General features: G+C 45.4%; 1 protein-coding gene across 3 annotated transcripts in view; it reads right to left on the reverse strand.

The window, feature by feature from the left end:
• Window positions 1–2,872: 2,872 nt before the first annotated feature.
• The window catches only part of IFNAR2 (interferon alpha and beta receptor subunit 2), a 495,451-nt gene continuing 474,993 nt past the window's right edge, over window positions 2,873–23,330 (reverse strand). Inside the window, exons 8-9 of one of the 3 annotated variants that reach the window (XM_069636320.1) lie at window positions 17,823–17,849; window positions 2,873–17,136 (exon numbers count right to left, since the gene is read on the reverse strand). In XM_069636320.1, the coding sequence (XP_069492421.1) occupies window positions 16,465–17,136; window positions 17,823–17,849 (699 nt within the window). In that variant the 3' untranslated portion in view covers window positions 2,873–16,464. The remainder of the gene's footprint in view (window positions 17,137–17,822; window positions 17,850–23,330) is intronic. The other 2 variants (XM_069636323.1, XM_069636321.1) reach the window with 2 other exon arrangements.

Genomic DNA, 23,330 nt, shown 5'->3' on the forward strand with positions numbered 1-23,330 from the left:
CACTCCAGATTCTGGAGCTGATTTTGCATCTTCTCATTTCCTGTTTGTAAATCTTGCAATGAGGTATTCAATGCCTCGCATAGTTTCAGTAACAGGGATAGTGAAATAGCCAGTGCCGCCATCACAGTGTTCTGCATGTGAGCTATATCAGTATCAGTTCCCTTTTTTCTGTTGATTGCCGGCTCCGGGGGAGTCACGGCTTGATCCCATGTTTGCTCCTTTGGGGTTTTGGCTCTCAGGCCGGGCACCTTTTCTTGCTCACTGGAATCTTGACTATCCTTGAAGTATTGAATATCACCCATGCCGCCCCGGTGCCCTGACGGTACTTCTAACATTTTGGCCGTCATCTGTAATGTTATATCATCTAGTGCAGTATTTTTTTTCATTTATGAAGGACAGACTCTTGTTTCTCACTGGCAATTTTTCCTGTTAATGCTGTAATGTCTTGGGATAATTTTTCTGCTAAGGCAGAGTTCGAGTAGAAATCAGTATCTCTAGCATTAGCAGTTGGACTGGGTTTTCCATTTTGCTTTTCTGGTAAATGGGAGCGATCGTTAGATAATACATCAGAGGTATACCATGATTTTTCTTTTTCTTGCTCTGGTCCATACTTATTAGGGCTTTTTTACGTCCATGTATCCTCTTCATCTACATCCCAATCATCTAAATCTTCCCAATTGGAGCTCTCATTTCCCTCCCTTTGTAATTGCTTAGGGTTGAAATGTATTTTCCTTAGGGTTCGAGTCGATACTGGTCGAGCCTCCACTAATATAGGACCAGTTAAATCGACTTTCTTACACTCCCCTTCGAGGCCATATTCGTATATAAGGAATCGGGCAAGTTGTTTGTCAATTATGTCCAAGCCGTTGAGTAAAGGATCCTTCAAATTTGTGCAAAAGTCTTCATTTATACTAGGAACGATTTGTCCCATCTGGTTTGCCTTGACGGGAATTCCCACCGCTCGATCCTCCTTCCATGGCGGGGTAACAGTGTTTTCTGGATTTGAAGTGAGATCTTCCAGGTTGTAGTTTAACTGCCCACTCAATTGGGCGTTCTTTACAGTGGGAGCTGCTACCTCGGCTGGCATCAGGACGGTGCGGTCATTTGCTCTTAGGGCTTTCACAGATTCCATTCATTTTTTTGGGCCCCAGTCTCCCCTCAGTTTCCGAAGAGCTTCTCTGGGGTGGAGGTGATATAATTTCCTTGTCGGCGTCAGTCAGCACCCTTCCTTCCGCTAAACGGTAAATATTTGTGGGTGTGGGATTTCCCACCAAAGGCTTGACAGGGCTGCTTGTGTCTGCCGTCTTGATGGGCTCCGCCCCCATTAGGGAATTAATTTGCTCCTCACACTCAGTCATTGTCAAGTTATTTCCTCCTCTCGCTGGCAATGAACCCACTTTGTTTAAGGGGCCATCCGTCGTGGGATCGGGAAGAATCACATCATCCTCCTGCTGGGGCGACCTTGGGGATTATTGGTGTCAAGTTCTTGCTTTCCGGCTTCGCATTCGAGCCGGGGATCTCCCCCGTTAGGTCTGTAGCAATCTCCTCCTCCCCATCTTCATTATGTGCACAGGTTGTGTTAGTTTAGAAAGGGACAGGGGTGATAGGAGTATTGCAGGCTGCGGGAGAGAAGTCAGCCACTTTCTCACCCGATTTCTCATTCTTGCCGCCGTCGGACGGTCCATGCTTGCCGTTTCCCAAACAGTTCAGAGTTTTATCAATGGTTGTTTTCTCCTTCCCGCTCCACCCAGAGTACCTTCACACAGGGGGGGGGTGGGGGGGGGGGGAGTGTCATTGTGCAGCTCCTCTCGTCCCGATGGACGTTGTGCAGCTCCTCTGTTAGGATTGTCTGCTCCACCGGTGACCACCACCAAACACCAACAAACCTCACTTGCTACCACTTTCACGGTAGGAAGTGGTTTTATGCAGTCTTCCTGTGGTGTCCTGCAGCAGCTCCGCCTCCAGGGGAGTTAAAGCTGTAGTCGCAGTCAAGTAAGTTGTTCCAACATCAACACAACAAACACCACTTTCTACCACTTTCCAAGTTTTCTAAATATGTAGGATCCGCACAATATCACTACTTGATACATTTAAGAACAACCCACCCTCTCAAACCTCAGCCTAAAATACCTGTCAGGCTATGATTTAAATGCAATACCAAATGACACTGTTGTAAAATAAAGAAATCAGTAATGCTCTCCTGTAACTATCACTAGAATTGTTTTTTTGCATCTTTGGGAGGTTTTATGAATCTTCATGATTGCATTACATTGTAGTTTAATTTAACCAATAACATGTCACATGTAAAACCTCAAAAGCAAACTAATTTCTAATTTGCTGAGTTATTTTGTCTACAGGGAAGTTACCGGTATCCTTTAAAGCACACATTCATGCTCTTGTATTGCTTTTTTAATGGTACAACTGAATTAAGGTCTACTTTGAAGGAAATTTACATTTTGGTGAATCTGTTTTATGAAATGAACACGCAGGGAATTAAGATAAGTCAACCTGGTTTAGTTCCCATCTTGCTTTGTTTTCCCTCTAGAGTTTAGAAATCAAACCACTAAAAGTAGGCCACGCTTCAATGAAAAGCACAATGGCTTCAAGGGCCATAAATCAAGCACAGAGCTAGAATGAGATGGGGCAGTTCATGTAACAGTGCCAAGGCTTGAACGACAACAATTCTTTTAATGGGAATTTGCCACACTTATTTAACTCACATACTATCCAGAAGAATGGAGATTGAATTTGCTTGGTGAACATAATGTACTTGCAAAACAGAAGAACATGGTCAGGCTGTATACATCTGAAATAGTTGTAGGGAGTGAAGCGGATATTAATACAAGAAAAAAAACGTCTACCCTACGACAGATTTAGACATATCAAAAGAACACATTTTTATTATTATAAAAGCAAAAACATTTATTGTACACAAAATATAATATATATAAAGAAACCTTATTGTAATAAAAATACATTATTAGTTATTGTACAGGAACTTGTATACATTTGTTAATAGAGGTTTTTGAGAAGTGAACAAAGCCCACTCCCAGAAATTGGAGCTGACACAATGAAAAACAAAATAATTCACACATTCAGATAGACAAAGTTGTGCACTATCAAAAAGGAAATTTACATATTTTAACTTTCCTGGAAGCATTGACAGATGTCATTTTTTTAAAACACCAAATGAGTGTTGTAAACATTATCTCATACATTTTCATCTTTCTCTTTTCAACCGCACAAGTGCAAAACTAGTTTGATATTTAAAATAAAAATGGAATATCATTAATTTTTAACCGAATAGTATACAGCTGTTCCACACCTTAAAAGCACTAACGATGTGCTGATGGACCAATATGCAACTTTGTGAAATGAATGTGGTCTCTCTTCCCAATACTGTACTTTAATACTGAAGAAAAGTGGCTTGCATTCTCTTTGCTTATTTTAACACTGGTAGCTATGTTTATGTGACCAAGTGAATGAAATGAGAGACCAAAGCTTTCACACGAACAGAATAGAAACCAGTCATTGTGACATAAAGGCATAACATAACTGAGAAATCAAAGAGAAACAAGAACTGAACAGCAATCAACTGGAAAAAGTAAACAAAGGGTCCATATACAACTAAATATTTGACTCGTTAACTAAACATCGTTGATTTGCAGAGACTACGCACTCACATTTCAGTTCAAAGGGTCTGCAAGGTTGGTATGGGATCCATTTTGAAGAAGATTATGGGCCTAATTCACAACATTTTCCAATGGGTTTTTGACATTATAAAACACTTCTGTGAATTAGGCGCTATGTCTCAGTCTGCTAACATTCATGCCCTAGAGCCTAGTGGATATCACGAAGAACAAAATTGTTAGAAAAGTCATATACACATACTATGACCATATTATATATATATATATATATGGGATACATTACTCACCGTAATGGTATTTCTGATGCTTGTATCTGCTTAGATTCACATGCTGTGCATAGGCCGACATCTAGTGGAAGCTGCGGAGTATTACAGTTTGTTTTTCGAAACTCGAAAATGGGCGTCGACACAGGGCGTGCCAGTAATACTATCCCTAGTGTGACGTCCACTGTACCCAAGATCCCTCACGCGTCTAGGATCCTCAGATTGTATTTTTTCTGACATGAGGTAGCATGAGGAGTAGCGCGAGTACAGATAATCCAAGCAGATAGACAGAAAGGTAAGACTACAAGCAATCATGCGCCTTCTCTCAGAGGGGAGGAAGGGTGGGTCGCATGTGAATCTAAGCAGATACAAGCATCAGAAATACGATTACGGTGAGTAATGTATCCCTTCTGAGGCTTGTGGAATCTGCTTAGATCACATGCTGTGCATAGATTAGCGAGCAGTACCTGAAGAAGGAGGTGGGATGTGAGAAGGGTCATGAGCAAATAAGTGTCTTAGAACCGCTTGTCCCACTTGTGTATCTGCCTTGGAATGGGTGTCAATGCAGTAATGCTGAGTAAAAGTGTGAATAGAGCTCCAAGTAGCTGCTTTGCAAATGGTGTCAAGGGGTACATTTGCAATGAAAACCAGAGTGGCCCCAATGCCTCTTGTAGAGTGTGCTCTTGGCGTAAAAGGCAAAGTTCTTTCAGAAAGGGAGAAACACAGTTGGATACAATTTACAATCCATTTAGAGATGGCACCTTTAGAGACGCGATCTCCCTCTTTGCCTGTAGCTACGAAGACAAACAGTTCGTCTGTTTTTCTTAGCGGTCTGGTCTCGTCTACATAGTAGATGACCACTCTTCTCACATGTAGTGTGTGTAGTTTCACCTCAGCAGAGCTCTTGGAAGAAAGCCGGGAGTTCAATGGACTGGTTAACGTGGACTTTTGAAATAAACTTAGGTGAGAACCTAGGGTGTGTACGTAGAACCAGTTTATCCTTATGAACAGTATAGAAAGGATCCTGCACTGACAGAGCCTGAATTTCACTGACCCTTCTTATGGATGTAATGGCTACTAAGAAGGCAGTTTTATAGGTCAGGTGTTTGAGAGTGGCTTTATACATGGGTTCAAATGGTGGGCCCATGAGCTTAGCAAGCACCGCATTAAGGTCCCAACCCGGTGGTGGGTTAGAAATTGGAGGGTGGAGTCTCTTTACCCCTTCCATGAAGGCCTTCTACACTGGTACTTTCCACCACGAAACCTTGCTGTGGGAAGTGGTTTAGGCAGATATCGCTGCCAGATGTACCTTCAGCGAGTTGAATACAAGGCCTTCGTCCAACAGGTGGAGCATGTAGGTGACAATATTGGAAGGAGTACAATCAACTGGGTTGAATTGCTTATTCTGGCACCAGACAACAAATCCTTTCCATTTATCAAAGTAACAGTAACTTGTGTTCGGTTTCCTAGATTCCGCTAGGATATCCATACATCTCTGTGGTAAATTGAGATGTCCAAACTATGATCTCAGGAGCCATGCAGCCAGGTTCATTGAGTTGGGTTGGGGGTGTACCGTTTGTCCTTGGTGCTGGGACAGTAGGTTGTGCAAGCACAGGAGTCTGATGGGTTCGCACACGGCTAGTCTGCATAGGTGTGGGAACCACAGTTGCCTCGCCCACATGGGAGCAACTAGGATGAGCGTCGTCGATTCCCTGTGCATCTTGTTGACCACCTTCCTCATAAGAGGGGTTGGTGGAAAAGCGTAGGCAAACCTCCCTGACCAGTCCATCCATAGGGCGTTCCCCTTGGAGTGTGGCTGTGGGAACCTGGATGCAAATCCTGGACATTGTCTGTTTTCGCTTGTGGCGAATAGGTCTGTAGTGGGGAAACCCCACCGTGAGAAGATGTTTTCTCCGACGTCTCTGTTTAGAGACCACTCGTGTTCTTGTGGGAGATGATCTCTGCTCAAGGGGTCTGCTAGAGAATCGAGATCCCCTGGAACATGTATGTTCTGTCTGAGTGCCCATATCCAAATTTTCTGGGCAAGCTTGGACAGATTTGGCGAACGAGTCCCTCCCTGCTTGTTTAGGTAGAACATGGCAAGTTGTGCTGTTTGTTAGGATCTGCACTGACAGGTTTAACAGGTGGGGCTCGAATGCTCGAAGTGCTCTGAATACTGCCAGAAGTTCTAGCAGATTGATATGATTCTTGGCCACTGAGTGAGACCAGAGACCCTGAGCTGTGTAGTGAAGGAGGTGTGCTCCCCACCCGGATAGGGATGCGTCTGTAGTGACTACAGCCTGAACCTCTGGATCGTAAAAGGCTTTTACCTTTGACAGGTTCTCTCTTGTCCACCAGTGAAGACTTTGTACCAGTGTTGGCGAAACTACCACTAGATCGTCCCACTGACCACTTGCCTGAGAACACTGTTTCGCCAACCATTCTTGCATGGGACGCATGCGCAGGCGCGCGTGGGGGACCAGGTAAATACATGACGCCATCATGCCTAGCAAACGCGTTGCTTTGCGCACTGTTATCTGGCGACCGACTGATATTGAGGAATCTGCAGTAGTATGTTCCGAATTCTTTCCTCTGATGGAAAGGCCAACCCCTCTTGAGTGTTTAGTACAGCTCCTAGGAACTGTTTGGAGGTGCTTGGCACCAGGCTTGATTTTTTCTCGTTTATGGAGAAACCCAATTCGAAGAGGAGGTCGATCGTTCTTTGAATGTTTGAACTGCAAATTGCTGTGGTCTCCCCCGTGATGAGCCAGTCGTCCAGGTAAGGGTATATTGGGATTGCCTACATGCGTAGGTGTGCCGCCACCACCATCAGAACCTTTGTGAATACCCTTGGAGCCGAGGCTATACCGAAGGGCAGCACCTTGAACTGGTAGTGCTGACTGTCCAACTTGAAGCGCAAGAATCTTCTGTGCGCTGGGAACTTGAAAATATGAAAATAGGCATCTTTCATGTCCAGTGTGGCCATGTAATCCCCCTTTTTTAGGAGGAGGATTACCTCTTGGAGAGTAGTCATGTGAAATTTGTGGGGCATGACATACTTGTTTGCAGGGCGTAAGTCTAAGACTGGGCGCATTGTTAGATCTTTTTTTGGCACAAGGAAGTAAGTTGAATAAATACCCTTGTTTACCTGTTTGCCCGGGACGAGTTCGACCGCGTCCTTTTCTAGAAGATTGATGATCTCCTCAAGGAGGATCTTCTGGTGGTCTAAGGAATGTACTTTTTGTTGCGGAGGGTGGTTTCGGGGACGCTCGAGCAGTTCTATGCAGTATCCTGCGGACACTGTGGACTGCACCCATCTGTCTGATGTGATCCCTTCTCAAGCTTGGGTGAAGTTGGTAATGCGTCCCCCTACTGGAGATGCATGGGAAGGGACCCTGATCTCGGCGTCACTGCTTTGCGGGAGGCGTGCTGCCTCTGCTGAGGCTGCCTCTACCCTTACCACAACCCCTTTTGTTACCCCCTGTTGTAACTCTGGGTAGACTGCTGGTTGTTACCCCATGGTGTGCCCTGCCCCTGAGAATAGTTGGAGCCTCTGAGAATTTTGGCCACGTGGGCGACGAAAATTGCCATTCTCTCTTTGATTAGGGGGTTTGTTGGTCAACTGCCCTAGGGATTTTAGAGTCTCATACTCATCTTTGGCATTTTTTAATGCATCCTCTACCGCCTTGCCAAACAGCAGATCAGGCTCCACCAGCTTGTCTATTAGGGATGCTTGTGTCTCGGGTTTAAACCCGGACTGCCTTAACCAAGTATACCTCTTAATAACACTGCTCTCTGCCATTAGCCTGCCGGCGTTATCCGCGGCGTCAAAGGTTGCCTTAAGGATGCAACCGGACACAGCCCTCACCTCAGACGCAACCTGTGCCAACTGGCTCTTTAAAGGTTCCGGTGCGGGGTCGATGAGTGCAGCCACTTGTTCCCACTGGTGGCAGTTGTAACTAGCCAGCAGAGTAGTGGAGTTGGCAATCCTTGCCTGGTAGGCGGAAGTAGAGGCTACCTTCCTTCCCAACCCGTAGATCTTTTTTCTCTCCTTGTCGGGGGAGCCTCAGACGATGATAGGGGCGTTCCCACCCTCTTTCGGGTATTGGTGACTAGGGGAGTGCGGTTTCAGTTGCCCCCTTATATACAGCGGGTCTGACTGGGCTGCCCTAAACAACCTTTCAATCCTGGGGTTTACTGCCCTGGTGAGGTTGGGATTGAGAAGGGAAGGATCAATCCTCCTTTGTATAGATTTGAGAATAGGGATGGCCTGGGCAATGGGTCTCTTTTCTCCCCCTAGTTCCTCGGCGAAGTCCCTTTCCTCCTGAGCTCCCTGAGTATCTATGCGGAAGTGTTCTGCCGCTCTGGATAAAACCTCATTTAGGAGAGGTTGGTTGTCGACTGGAGTCGGTAACCGGAGGTTCCTGGTCTACTGGGGAGTCTACTCTGTAGACTTCTGGGTTATCTTCATCCTCCTCTTGGTCCTCGTCATCCCCATAGTAGTCCACCCCAGTTTGGTCATCCAACATTGCCAATTCTGGATCCTCATCCTGTAGTGGATCCTCATTATACTGAGTGTTTGGCTGTACGTAGAAAGGGTCAGAAGACCGACTTTGCGTTGGTGCCTCAACTCGAGGTTTCTTACCAGGGGGTTGCGGGTCCCTAGACCCGGAGGGAGTAGCCCCGTCCGGGGTATAAGAGAGGAAGTGCTCTGGATTCTTGGCATAGAAGTCTGCTAGGGATGACATTCTAGACATAACTCTGTCCATGTCCTCACTGGACCATTGTTTTGAGCTGGGAATTACCCTCTCTTGGGTGCGTTTCCCTGCAATATCTTGACTGGACCTATGGGCTTGTGCAGGGATCTTAGAATTTTTAACAGAGGACTTGAAACTGTCTTTAGGTATCTGTGGTGTAGAAGAAGGCTGAGAAGTCTTCTGCTGTTTTCCCCCCTGCCCGTGAGTGGAAGTGTGCTTCCCTGGGGTTTTCACCTTTTTTGAGCTTTTTGACGTCTGGTGTCGAGATTCGTGGGTAGTGTCCCTTTCCGTAGATTGAGTATGTCGAACACGGGCGTAGGCGTTGAGCGGTCTGCTGACGGCAACTCCTGGAGTGCGGCCTGGGGATGGAGGTTGGCTTCGTCTTCGGACAATCGAACCTCCATTACTTTAGTAAGTGAGGCACTCTTGGCAACAGTGGATGGTTGGCTGGTGTCATGCGGCGATCTTGATCGAGAACGCCCAGAGGACACCGATTCGGTGGACCGTTCTGTGTGCCTCTTTCCGAGAACTCGATGTGCGTGTCGAGTCTTGGTTGGACTTCGAGTGTTTAGTGGAAGTGGTGTGGGTAGCGCTTGTGTTGCCGGGTGTTTTCCCCATAGCTGCCCTGCTGGACAACCTTCCGAGGTCGTGGACTTGCGCTTGGCTGTCTATCGACGCCACGTTGCCCTCGCCGTCCAATAGTACGGCGTTACTGCCATCAACGAAGGATCCCTCTGCTTTCATGGCCTCCCGTTGCCTGGCGTGGTGAGCCCAACGTTTGATCGAACGGTCCTTTAAAGTCTTAGCCTTGAACTGGCTACATGGTCTGCAATTCGCCTCGGGGTAGTCCCTCGGCAAGCAGAGGTTACAGGTGGCGTATCTGTCAACCCAACGGTACTTGCGGTTGTACTTGTGGCAAAATTGGAAAGGGGTACCCTCCATACGCACCCTGTGGCAGGTGGCTAGTGTGTAGGAATATATATATAAAAATATATGTGAGTGAAGAGTATGTACCACCCCCCACTCTCCCTACTTGTACAGGGCCGAGGGCAGAGGTCTTCCGAGGCCCAAAGTCCGTTGTGTAGCTCGACGGTAGTTTTCTTCTCCGGTCCGGCATCGAGCTTCAGATTCCGATGACTCGACATGGGTAATGAAGAAAATGTGGAAATATAGATTATTTAGCAAAATTATGGCTAAAGCCAGGGAACTCCACGGGATGCTTCTGACAAGTATGGCGGAAAAAAACAATCTGATCCCTACACACGTGAGGGATCATGGGTACAGTGTATGTCACACTAGGGATATTATTACTGGCACGCCCTGTGTCGACGCCCATTTTTTCGAGTTTCAGAAAACAAACTAATACTCCGCAGCTTCCACTAGATGTCGGCCTATGCACAGCATGTGATCTAAGCAGATTCCATAAGCCTCAGAAATATATATATTATACACAATTGACTATAGGGGAAATAGTCCACCAAGGTGTTCTGGGTGGCATGATAGACAAGAGAAGCTTGGTTGTCCATCACTCACAGCTCGGAGATAGGTTAGTTGCACACGTTTTGAATCACAGCTACTTTCTCTGCAGTGTTTTCATCGCAGCCGTTTTTTGGACTTTCCTTTTTATTTTTAAATATTAACTGGGCCCCACCCCCCAACCCCAGCACCTCACCCTGCCACCGACCACCCCCAAATCCACCTAACCAAACACACAACACATTTATTTCTTTAAATTGTCAGAAACGGCCATGGTGGAAACACCACAGTGAAATTAGCTGCACTTAACACAGTAACAGGGTAAATTATGAGCCGTCAAGCCACAATCGCCTGCACTTTCCTAGAAAAGTCATAGGAGGTACTACTTTTTCTGTACCACTCAGGTGTGTCCAGTGTCAAAGCTGAATCTATGCCTGCCGCAGGACTTGAGATTTTCTCCTCCCTCTGTCTGTGTCATTAGTGTTCACAGACACTGCACCTGTTGTGAAAGTCAGAGGTATGGAATCATTTGAATTTTGATTTGTTTTTCACTCCGAGTACTGAAGGTGCAAGCAGTTACGTTTCCTCATCTTCGCATCCGAATGTCAGTGTGTCATTGGTGCACATTACAGAAAGAGCATGTGGAAAGTGCTCTGACGTCACTGCGAGGCAAACAAAAAACATGTTTCCCTGTGAAGTGAACGTAGGTGGTATGTATGTGCCTGTGATGATATGATGGGAGCACATGGGCACCTTATACAGTACATATAAAGCAACATGTGACAAGCAGTGAATATCGCTGAAAAGGTATCACAGACAAACATATGATCGAAGTAACAGGCAAGAACTGATATCAATCCATTTGGGATCTTGTTATATAGAATCAAACCTACACATGTGCCTGAAATAACTATGTAATTAAGGAATGCACCATTCAGTAATTGCATGCGTTTCAGAGCTCACATGTGTTAATGGAGTGGAATTCATCGTACATTCCATCAACACAGACATTGCACGTGCATGACTTGGCTGGAAGATCACACGAAAAGTAGTGGTACAGTTACCCTTGATCTCTTAAACTTTCTAGACTAGGGATACATTTGTTGATACTAAATAGCAGTATTGCAGTGGACAGACATGCAGTACCGCTTATAGTATAAAATGCATCCCCTTTGCAGGAGGCAACATAATATGGTAGGATTTTGTATACTTATTGGGCAACACACCAACTAAGGAGAAGCCTAGAGCATAAACAAGACAGTGCTTCCTGGAACAATGGAGACCCAAGACTCTTCAGGGTTAATCACATTCTGGGCAACAGTGTTAAAAAAGGGCCACCAAATTAATGCCATATAAAAAGTGAAGAGACCTGAGCCTCATGAGAGTTGGCAGCCCACCCTCTCGTGAGACTACGTGAGCATGAAGCGACATCGGCTTGAGAAGCCGGGATTCTGAGCGTGGGCTGAGCGCAAGAGACACTGCTGCCCCAGCGCTCCTCTTAAGAGGCCACCTCTTGGCTCCTTAACGTTTCCCCTCATTACCAGCATTCTAGCCCGGTGTCCAGTCATTCGTTCGAATACAAAAGGATCTTAAAAAAAAAAAAAATTCGAATGCCTTTTTTGAAAATTTGTTTTTTTTGGCTTTCGTATAGGAAAAAATACAGTTTTTTGCCCAAAAAACGGGGTTTCGATTTTTTTTCTTCCGTCCTTTTGTTTCGAAACAATTGCATTTCGAAACAATGTATTCGACCCTTTCACTATAAACCTTCTAGCCCTATATATGCACATGCATGTATATGTTTACCTCACAGTGCAGTAACTATGTGGCATATTATATTTGGTTGGCACAATAAAGCTGTAATACCAAAGCCCCTTGGCTATATGTGATTATTGGGGGGCAACAAGAAGCCTCAGACGGTTCAGTAAGGACTGAAGAGCCTGAGGAGTCATCTGTGCCTTCAAATATGAAAGTCACAGGGTGTTTATTTACAAGGCGATTACTCTATACCCTACCTATTCTATTTGTTAGGAACACAACCATTCTATTTGAGGTGATCAATTCTACTTTTGATAGCGCAGCATAGGAACCACAAATGACCCCAGAATGTGGTGAACAAGGGAACAGTCTCCTCATTCAGGTCATGCATACTGCCACAAGTGTTGTACAGATGCAAGCACCACCCATGAAGTATGCCCACTTCAGGCCAAATAATGACTTGATAATCTCACATCACAGCCTCTCTGCCTGGCCGTTTATTGTGCTGCAGTCCTACCATAAAAGACCACATTTTTTAAAAATAATTTTCAGCAGCAAACAGGAGCTCAACCTGCCTCAACGTGCCCCGTAGCAAGGCGGGATGCTGGGAAGAAGTAGTTATCCAAACAGAGGAGTAGCTGAGCAGGGTGGAGGAAGGGCATGACCAAACAGCCTGCAAGAAAATGTTATTTAGCTTTGTAGCTCGACTGCTAAGAGTCACATGGTGTGCTTAATCCTGGTACTTGGCAGCTGGGTCCAGAAGTTGATTTAACAATGAGATTGTCCCATTAGTCTCAAACACGTGACCACGGACTGTTGGGCCATCCCTGATTTGGGCTGTGTAGTGTGGCATTGGGTACTAATTGGATGCATGATAGCATCATTCACTAAAATACAATAACCCTTTATTGGGTTTGCTATGCATTTTTTGGAGTATACATTTCGCCCCTAAGAATTTGATCTCCAGATATAGAATTAGAAAGGATGTGTATAGATTCAGTAATCTTTCCATTTGGTTGATCTTTTAGTAGTATGCAAAAAATCTTCTGATCCCTTTTAGGGGATTTATTTATTCATGGAGTACAATGCAACAGACGCTTCAGGGCACCAATGCATTCAGGGCAATATTGCATTATTACCTGCAATATCATTTTGAGGCACAAGGCTGAATGGGTGATTCCGGTTCTTCCCACAAAAAGATCACATTTGTGTTCAAGTGCAACAGAAAAAAGATAGAATGGTTCCCGCTTCAAAAAAACTCATATTCGCGGTCTTTGTTATGGACAGAAGCACTGTGAGGATGTTTATGACAGTCCTGTGAAACACTTCTCGCTTCATTTAAAGGGGAGCCGAAGTGTCGAATACCTCATCTAGGAATTGCCGTTAGGGCTTGTTTGCAGATTTTGTGCTCAAAGTATCCAAAAGGTCTGTTTTGGCAACCTCCCTCCATGTTTTTCCAGCTAAAAAAACTATCAACCTTGTTCAGGGTCGAATTCTTCAAAGTTTTAGAGGGCCCGAAGGATGCTGGAACTTTGCCCACTAGAGCCTCTCAAAATACAGAGCCTATTGAAGCAGTGTTTCAGTAAAACACTTTTGACCACTTTAGTTGGCTTTCCCTTGGGCCAATGTGGAGGCATAACGTCTTTTTGCCGGTTTGTGACATTGTCTTTGAATGTTTGGCTGCAAATTTTCCGTACCTTTTGGAGTTTCAAAGACTCTGTACCCTCACTGCATTTAAACATTATCAATTTATGCCATTTCAGCCAAAACAAAAACAACTTTTGGTGCTCTGTGCTGATGCACCAAGTGGTATCCAGGTGCCCAGTCTTTACTGCTGCACAAAGCTCATCACACATTTTATGTGATAAATGTTTGGTAAAAAAAACATGGACCCTGCCAAGCATCGGAGTTTTCATATTAGCATGCTCCTTGGATTATTTAAAACACATTTCATATTAGCATGCTCCTTGGATTATTTAAAAAAAAAAGTAAGTAGCATTGTGAAAGATTACACATATTGGGCCTCATTATGAATTTGGCGGTAGTGGTAAAGAGTTACCACCAATTTCAACAATCTGTCAGATTATGGGTTTATAAGTAGAGGGTGAGCCTCTTTCACTATCCCTATTAGATAGGCGGGGTACCACTGCACCTTACGGTTAGATACTCTTCCCTTAGAGTAAGCGTAGGATAGAGACGTGGGTCCCGTGCCTGCTGGGCCTAGAGACCCAAGCTACTCCTCACTGATGTTGCTTGTGGTCTCGTGCAGAAGGGATGTGACCTAGCAGTTCGGGCTGGACTGCCCCTTTTGGGGCCCATTTTGGGGGGGGGGGGGGGGAAGCCTGATTTGCTTATGGTCTTTCCCCTTCTGTAATGGCTTGGCAGGCGAAGAACGATGGTCTGGAGGGTGCCCAAAGCAATGCCAGGGGTTAAAATTCATTCTAAACCTTCCAGCCATCACCTCTTTGTTTAAGCGTAGGATAGAGGACATAGTAAGCATATATCGGTCGCCCCGTCCTGAAATCTTGTGGATGCTTTAAACTTGCTTTCAGAACCCCTAGTTTTCTTGGTCCCTGCACACTGCTGCTCCAGTCCTTGACACTGCACCAATTAATAGCCTTAGGTTCAGAAACCATCTGTACATAAACTGCCTGAGAAAAGAGGTGCCCGACTACCCTCAGGGATCCTGAAACAAAAGGACAGGTCCTGGAAGACTAGAGTGATGGATGGCTGGAGTCTGTGCATTTCGAGGGACAGGCACACATTTTCAGACATATCTCACAACAACCAACCACATGGCCAAGGTTTTTCCCATCACACTCCCATCATCTCCAAGACATACAAAGTGACACTCTCTTGGCTCGCTTCTACTGCCCTCAAATCAGGGTCTGTGTACAAAGGAATTGAAAGAAATATATAGCATAAAATGATCCAGACGGCAGATGCAGTCTTGTCTTTCGCGAATATTCCCTCAGTGTCAGCGCTCACTAACACATTTCGCTCCCAACTGTGTGGATGGTGGTTGTGTGCCTTTACCTGCTGCCTGGGAAAACCCTCTTTAAGTGACAGTCAAGTCTCACTCTCAACAAGTCGCAAGTTGCAGGTTCTTTTCCTAGAACCACATATAGAACATATGCAACGCCAACTACATTTAGACCCCACCACAAATAAATACCCATATAATATTGTTACTCGACTAACTCTCCTTTGTCATCTTGGTATCTCTATTCTAAACTGTCATAAATCGATCCTTTGGAAGGAGTAGCTTCCAAAACTGGACACACGATTATGCACTGATAACTATTTTTTTCTACTGGTTACATTTCTCTGGCTCTCACCACTTACTTCACTTTGTACTTGGACACTCTAAAGTCATTGGATAGGATATTCACAAGATCATTCTCTAATATCTCCTGTGATTCCATGTTGCTTTGCTGGAAAAAATTACTTCTTAGTGATTGCTTCGAAATTGTACTTCGATTTTGTTTATTTGGGGCGTTCTCCCCATATCCCCTTTCCTACCACCCAGACTCCAAGCCCCTCCCCATCCCCTTCTTATCCCTAAGCCCACAACTACATTTATGTATTTCAAACTAAATCGAAGTAATGACTTTGAAATAAATTAATCCGACGGCATTTCTGTCATTGAAACAATGGGACGGCATCTCCTGTATCTTACATCGGCCAAAGATATTTTCGATCCAAAAAGCCTGGACCTTGCTGCATTACATTTGTTAGTGCCTCACTTACCAGTCAGGGTTTCCTTAAATCTACCCTTACATTTTCACATTCCTTTGCAGCTCTTTTGCAAAAAAGTGATAACGGCATTGAAAGGTTTGGGTCCTACTGCATACGCTTGCCATGCAGTAACATCAAAATGTTTCGACGAAAGACACGTGTTGCATGCCTTCCCCAGGTAATCCTATGCTGCAGTGACGTAGTCTTGGGTAAACTAAATCCTTACTTCACATATGTATTCATATTCCACCATATGAGTGAGGACTGTATGCATGTAGCCAATGTCGACTTCCTGGCTACTCTTTATTTTATGGGGTTAAATGCCGCACAACCACTCAGATGTGCGGCTGGAATTTAGGTGGAAGACACAACATTGAAAAAACCACATATATTGGTGCTTCTTCCTTGTAGCCTTTCAAAACAAATAGGTGCTGTATGCAATGATCTGAGGAGCTTGTATTATAAAAGGAGAGCAGTCCTGTAGAGTGTGGATGGAGCCTAGAAAGATTTTGGAGGTGGCTGGGCTGTATTCAGGTTTGGCTTTTTGGAAACGTCAGTGCAGTGGGAGAACTGTTTGGTGCTCTGATGGTCCCAACACATGTGGGTAGGTAACTGAAAAGACCCTACTAGGTGTGCTGGGCACCGTTTGCAAGTATAGTTCAGGTGAATTATGTAGCTATTGCTCTTGTGGAATGAAGAGAGCAGAGAGGTGACAATGAAAGAGGCACGAGGGATGAGCTTTATACCAAAGTACGGAGTTAACTTTTTTTTTTAATTGTAAAATGGTGTTGCGTTTGTGAAATTGGTTGACAGTTTTTATTCAGCTCATCGCCTCATATATTCAGAAACTTGGTTCTCATCCGAGTCATCACTTTCATCTGTGAAAAGTGCTTCATTATAAAAACAGTCATCCAGTACATCAGGCAATTCTGGCATTTCTACCCCCATCAGGTCCTTCAAGAAATTGGCGTCAAATGCAAGGAGGGGGGCACTAGAATTCTGTGAGCTTGAGGAGTCTTGGTCTTCCTCAGCCATGATCTGAGTCACCAAATCATCCTTCCTTGCTTCTTCCAAAGCCCCTATAAACACAGAGGCCAACTTGACATTGAAACTTCCACTGTCGTCCAATGGGGCAGAGGTACAGTCCATATCTACCAAAGAAGCAAGGGATTTGCTAGTTCCACTTCCATCAGCAATGGATGGAGGCTCTTCAGTTTCTGCTGCTTCTGAACCCGAAGTCTCGCGGCTAGCAGCAACGGCAACAAATGAAGAGCCTGCAAATGTCTGTGAATGGGTATTGCCTGAATGGTCTGGTGCATTTTGACGTGTGTAGTCTTCACAAATAACTTCACCATCACTGTCATCTTCGCCTTCACTGCTGTGGTCCAACACTTTCTTTTTTTCTTTACAGGTGATTTCCACAGAACAAACTTGCTCAGGCAACAATTTCCAATGATTTTCATTGTTATTTTTGTTTTCAGACTTGGGAAAATTGGTCTAAAAGAAAAAAAAAGAATGGAAAATTATCACATTTTCACAAAATACATACAGACTCTGGAGACTACCATTTATCTTAATCAACAAATAAGAACACGAGGCGCTGGAATCGTCTTAGCCCAAGGTACCATTGTGAGATACATGGTAACATAAGGTGAAGAGGCAACAATTGTTTGCTTGCAGGAAGACATTTTATCATCCAAAAACAATAAGTGTACAGGCCCTTCTCACTTTTGCCTCTTGTAAAGGGCCTTTAACCATACATTACTTGTGAGATGAGGGAAATCAGCCAATTGAAATTAACTATGGGCTGCATCTGTAGCATGCATCCGCACAATTACTTTTTTTCTTAAAAATTGTGCACCCACCCCATTTACTATTGGGAACTGTACAGTTTCGGAAGTCATTTAGTCTGTGCGGTGCATGCAGCCACCCCCTTCATAAATTACCTTGTTCATGCATGTTGGGTCTCATGCAAAGGGAAAAGCTGGGACAAACACCAGCAGGCTACTAGTCCCTCCCATAAAGGTCCAGCTCATAGCTATCGGGTGCGAAAATTAAGCTTTAGATATTCTGGTTTTTCTCACATGGAGAAAACATTTCAATATCTATATTCATTTTGCACTTATAGAACATTGATGATGCTGGAGGGGGAAACAGTTTTTAAAATGCAATTCATACTGTACCTGCTGTGCACTCGTGACAATGATATGCTGCTCAAAAAATATTTTTTTTCAGATTAGAATTCACAGAATCCATTACAGTTAAACAAAACACATAATCGTACGTATTCAATGGGGTCTAGTAACAGAATGATATGCACAAAGACCAGTCTATATTGCTTAAAGCCTAGCAATGTTCAATTAAAAGCAATATACCTCCTGTTAACATAATAAAATAAACATTAAATTAGTGAGATCTCATCACAGTCATGCAAGTTATGTTATTTGGCATTTATATTACGCTCTATATATCATTGGTATGACCTCAAAGTGCTGGTAGGTTGAACGTCCTCAGGGAGCACAGTCCAGGTCAGCAGAGAGAGAGTTAGTTTTGTAGGGTGCGTGGATGCACCAGTTATGTGAGCAGCTGGTGTAATTGCATCCTAGCATTAGGTGTGGTGGTGGAGATTCAACTGGAGATATCAGTTGAATGTGTGCAGTCTGGTGGGTGGACACCCAGACCGGGTTCTGGCTGCGTTAGGCCGGTAGGACGCTTATGTGAGCAGCTAGCCCGTTTTGTCATGGGATATATCACATTTCATCAGAGTGATGAGGTGTTTGTGGGGTAGCGTTCATATGTGAGCAGCTATGACGAATTTAACGGGAGGTATAGCTGTAGTCTACTTGAGTGATGGTTTAGAGAAGAGAGTAAGCGTAGTGATATGATAAAATGGTTCATGAATAAAGCGCCTAAGCATATTGCACTTTGAACCAAGTGATGAGGTACGGACAGTGGGGACATGCCAGGAATTGTACAGGAGGACCAGGAGGGCTGGGTACACATTGCGGGGTGTTGTGGTAGGGACAAACAGCAATCATGCAGGGCCCGGGTTACAGAGAGACATTACGGGACCAGAGGGGCTGGGTATACAGAGACATAGGGTACTTGAGTGGCTGGGCAGACAGTCACTATGTGGGATATGAGAGGCATGGGTGTACAGAGATATCATAGGGGACCAAGAAGGATACATCAAGGTAGCAGGGTAGGGATCTGGAGCGACACACAAGGCACAAAGCGAAATCACGGGGACTAGATGAGTTGTCGAAGGGACTAGAGGGATATCGAGGGGATATACAACGATAGCACAGGCCATGGGGGTTACAATGAATATACAGATAGTAAGTGGGCAGGGGACACAGGACAGCGCAGGGACAAAAGGGCCGGAGGTATTTCGAGACATCACAGCGACTAGAGGTACATGGCGATAGCATTTATGACCAGGTGAGGGTACATAGCGTTATCACCAAAGCCAGTGGTGGGTTGTGCAGTGACAACACAGGGGCTAAAAGGGTTGAAGACATGGCTGGGTCACATAGTATTTAGTTTTTCAGTGACCTGGAAGTCTAGTCGCTTCCTATGGTGGAGGTTGGTGTTATGGAAAGAGCCACGTTTTAGTACTTTGCGAAATGTCATATGGTTTAGGGTGTGTCAAATATGTGGGGGAAGCAAGCTCCACAGAGTCGGGGCCAAGACTGAGAAAGCAGACCCTCCGATACTGACAGAGTTAGTGGTTGGGATCACTAAAAGGAGGGCAGTGCTTGATCTTAGGGTGCGGGGTGGGACGTATGGTTTTAGCATAATGGGCCAGTCTTGTGCACTGCACGGTAAATGATGCACAGGGTCTTGAAGGTGGCTCTTCGTCCTACTGGGAGCCAGTGTAGGGTTTCGGCGAGCAGGAGAGGTGTGGTCTCTTGGAATCGGGGCGAGGAGCAGTTTAGCAGTAGTGTTTTGGGCTCTTTGGAGTTTGTTAAGGTGGTATGCTGGGACTCCTAGGTAGAGGGAGTTAGCATAGTCCAGTCTCGATATCACAATTGACATAACATTGGCAAGTCTGTTCGTGAAGGAGCGGTAGGTGAAGTTGCGTCTTAGAAGTTTGAGATGGTAGTGGCAGCATTTAGACACATTGTTAATCTGTCGGGAGAGGCTTAAGCCGGAGTCCAAAGGGCAGCCTAGGTTTTTTACTTGTTCGGAAGTGGTGGGGGGGTTGACCCAGGAAGGAGGGCAAGGAAGAGGATGAGGTAGAAGCGCAGAGTTGCTGTATAACATGATTTTGGTTTTTGTGGGGTTTAAGAGGAGGTGGTTTATTGTCATCCATCGGCCGATATCTAGGAGACAAGCTTAAAGGTCGGGCTGGGGGTTGGAGTCTGAATTGTGGATTTTAAGGATGATTTGGGTATCTTCAGCGTAGTTGTAGCATGAGATGTTGTGCAGGCAGATGATTCCAGGAAGGGTGGACATATAGAGGTTGAATAGAAGGGCAGACAGACATGCGCCTTGCGGTACTCCAGTATTAACCGAGCGAGCAGCTGATACAAAAGGGGAGAGGGTTATTGGTTTCCTGCTGCTGAGGAAGGAATGTGGCTAACAATAGAACTCCTGTCCATTTGAGGGAATGATTCAGATGAAACAGACGGATTACCTAATGCAGAGATTGCGAATATATAGTTTATCTTTCACATCCAAATTTTATCGGGAGATAAGCCTGTGAACTTGGCATCTCCAGTTCTACATCTTCCCCTCACAGTACTGGTTGGGATGATAAAAGTAACCTTTGCTGGAAATAATGCATAGGTGCCTCCATCCACTTCTAAAGACCAAAAATGTAAAAATAATGATTTATAAACGTATACACACAAGCCGAGGAAGGCAACAAGAAGCCAAATATCTTGTCAAATGGATCTAGAGAACCCAGCTCTACGTTTCTGCCCGATTCAACACCATAGCAGTTTAGACAATGGAGTCTCAAGTAATCAATCAATCGCAAGTTCTTTTTCATGCTAAATAAAAACCAGGGGTTACCCGGGCCACCCTGAGTGATTCTCTGCAATCTGCAAAGGAGCCTAGTCTGAGTAGCCCAAATCAACCCCTCTATATGTGGCCACAAATGTAACCTTCATGACATACAACCTAAGCATGATGCAAACAGGATGGCTTTGGAAAGGATGACCAAGCCTAATGATGGCACCATTTCTTTGTGAGATTAATTTCCTTTGTTAAAGATTATGCTCGGGCAAATGGCCAGTTTGGAGAAAGAGAAGGCCCAAATAAGGAAAAGCAGTGACTTATTCCCTGGCGTTTTCATCATTAGAAATTGGCTTCTTTTGCTTTGGGCCATAAAAACATAGTTAGTTTTCCCAATGCAACAGAGATCACAGAAAGATACAATTAGTGAATACGTTCATCAACACTTGCAGTGTTAATGGCCACAGCTCTGATGGAACTGCATCATTCACACCCTCTTCTCAAAAAGCCCTCAGCCGACCCCACCCTTCCGGCTAATTAGCACCCAATCTCCATCACTCCTTTTCTGGGCAAACTCCTGGCTATCTCCATGACCATCAATCTGGTTTCAGAGCAGCCAGAAGCACAGAAACTGCTCTCCTGAACATCCATGAACACCTGCTTGCCAACCTGGACTCTAATCTCCCCTCTGTCCTTATACTACTCGATCTCTCCTCTCCCTTTGATACTGTTAACCATACCATCCTGCTCAATCAGCTCCGTGATAATCTGGGTATCACTCAACAGGCTCGAGCATGGTTAACCTCTTTCCTCTCGGATCAACCCTCGCAGGTCCAACTTGGGTCCTTCCTCTCCTCTCTCTCGCTCCACCTCCGGTGCTCCCCAGGGGTCTAACCTCTCTCCCTGGCTGTTCAACCAATACCTAGCAAACCTCTCCCACCGCATTGCTGCTTTCTGCACCAACTTCCAATCCTATGTGGATGACACCCAGCTCGCTTTCAGGCTCCCTACGGCTGCTGCTTCTCCTTCTCTCATCCCGGATTGTCTCTCTGCAATCCAAGAGTGGTGTGCTGCCAATGATCTCTGCCTGAATGCCAGCAAGATGTAGATCCTCTTCATTGGCACACCAACACCATGCTTTCCACTCATTCTTTGGCCGGTCTACCTTGGGCCTCCCCCTGCTCTCAGCTGTGAGGCGAAGAACCTGAAGGTCATCTTCGACTCCACTCTCTCTTTCCTCCCTCACATCTCCGATGTCTCTAAGAAATCAAACTACCAACTGCAACTCCTCAAGGGTATTCTACCATTTCCTCTCCTTCCCCCAGAAGCTCACTGTCTCCAGAGCCCTGGTTCTCTCTGGGTTGGACTATTGTAATAGCCTCTTTTAAAATCTGCCTGCCTCTACTCTCCGCACTCTGCAACTCATCCAGAACTGGACTGCGAGACTTGTCCTTGGCCTCAAGCCCAGTGATCGTAATTCTCCAGCACTGAAATCTCTCCACTGGCTCCCAGTGGCTGCAAGGATCAAAATGAAGACCCTCTGCATTGTCCACAAGGCCTTCTGAGTCCGGGGACCACAATATCTCCAGCTTCCTCTTCCAAAGTATCTTCGTACTCGAGCCCTTCGCTCCGCCAACTCCTTTAGGGTCAGGTGTTCTCTTCCAAAGTATCTTCGTACTCGAGCCCTTCGCTCCGCCAACTCTTTTAGGGTCAGGTGTTTTTCCAAGAAGCGAACTAGAGGCAGATCCCTCTCCTCTACGACACCTCCCTCTCGAACAGCCTCCTTGCCTCTCTGGAACATGAGCAGAACCACCTCCGGTTCTGGAAGCAGCTCAACACTTTCCTCTTTGCTTCTGCCTTCTCTCTTCCTCTTCGCTGCTGATTGCCTATCTGTCTCTGCACTGGTTTACCTGGCCACCCTCTGAACCAAGGGCCCAGGTCCCCGACCTCCCAACTGCACACCTGCACTTGCCCTTCCGGCATCCTGCACCTGGGGCTGTATCTGTAACCCTACTGCCCCCCCTACCTGCACTATCCATCACTTGTCGTGCTGCACTTAACTTGCACTGCCACCAGTTGCCACACTTCTGGTTTCATATGCATGTCCTATGTTCTGCACTTCTCCCACTCCCCTTCCCGTGGCAATTTTCCCCCTTCCTCTCCCCTGCACTTGCGTGATATCAATGTCACTGGGCCTAGTAAGATCTTTGTCTTGTAACCCCCGTCCTCCCTGCCCCCTGCCTCGTCGCGCTTTGAAACACTTGTGTATGGGCGCACTATAAATAAAATATATCAGAATGTGGTCACATGTCTCACCCCAATTTGGGATCCACCTTGTGCAAGCCGCCGTGTTGATTCATCAGAGAATTCATCTGAACATGAAGGATTAGGGTACCAGGATGCACACTTGCCTTACTCCCTCCTCCCCCTCAATCACAGGGAAGCAGGAGGCCAGGTCCAAGTGCACAGATGCAGTTGTATTTATATGTATTGTCCTAGTGTCTAATAAAAGTGGATCAATCCCTGCTGACTCAAAGGTAGTCGTAATGTGGTCATGTTGATGCCATCAAAAACAAACAGAGGAAAGATGCATAAAGTCTAATTAAAAGGGAGAACATTTTGAAAAACATTCATATTTAAAACAGAGGAGGTGTAGAACATGTGCCCGTTCTTGATTTCCCAGACATTTCCAAAAGCTACATTGGAGGTCCATGAATAATGCTTAATCA

Source organism: Ambystoma mexicanum, chromosome 7p, assembly GCF_040938575.1.
Source record: "Ambystoma mexicanum isolate Mex_15411 chromosome 7p, UKY_AmexF1_1, whole genome shotgun sequence".
Classification (NCBI taxonomy): domain Eukaryota; kingdom Metazoa; phylum Chordata; class Amphibia; order Caudata; family Ambystomatidae; genus Ambystoma; species Ambystoma mexicanum.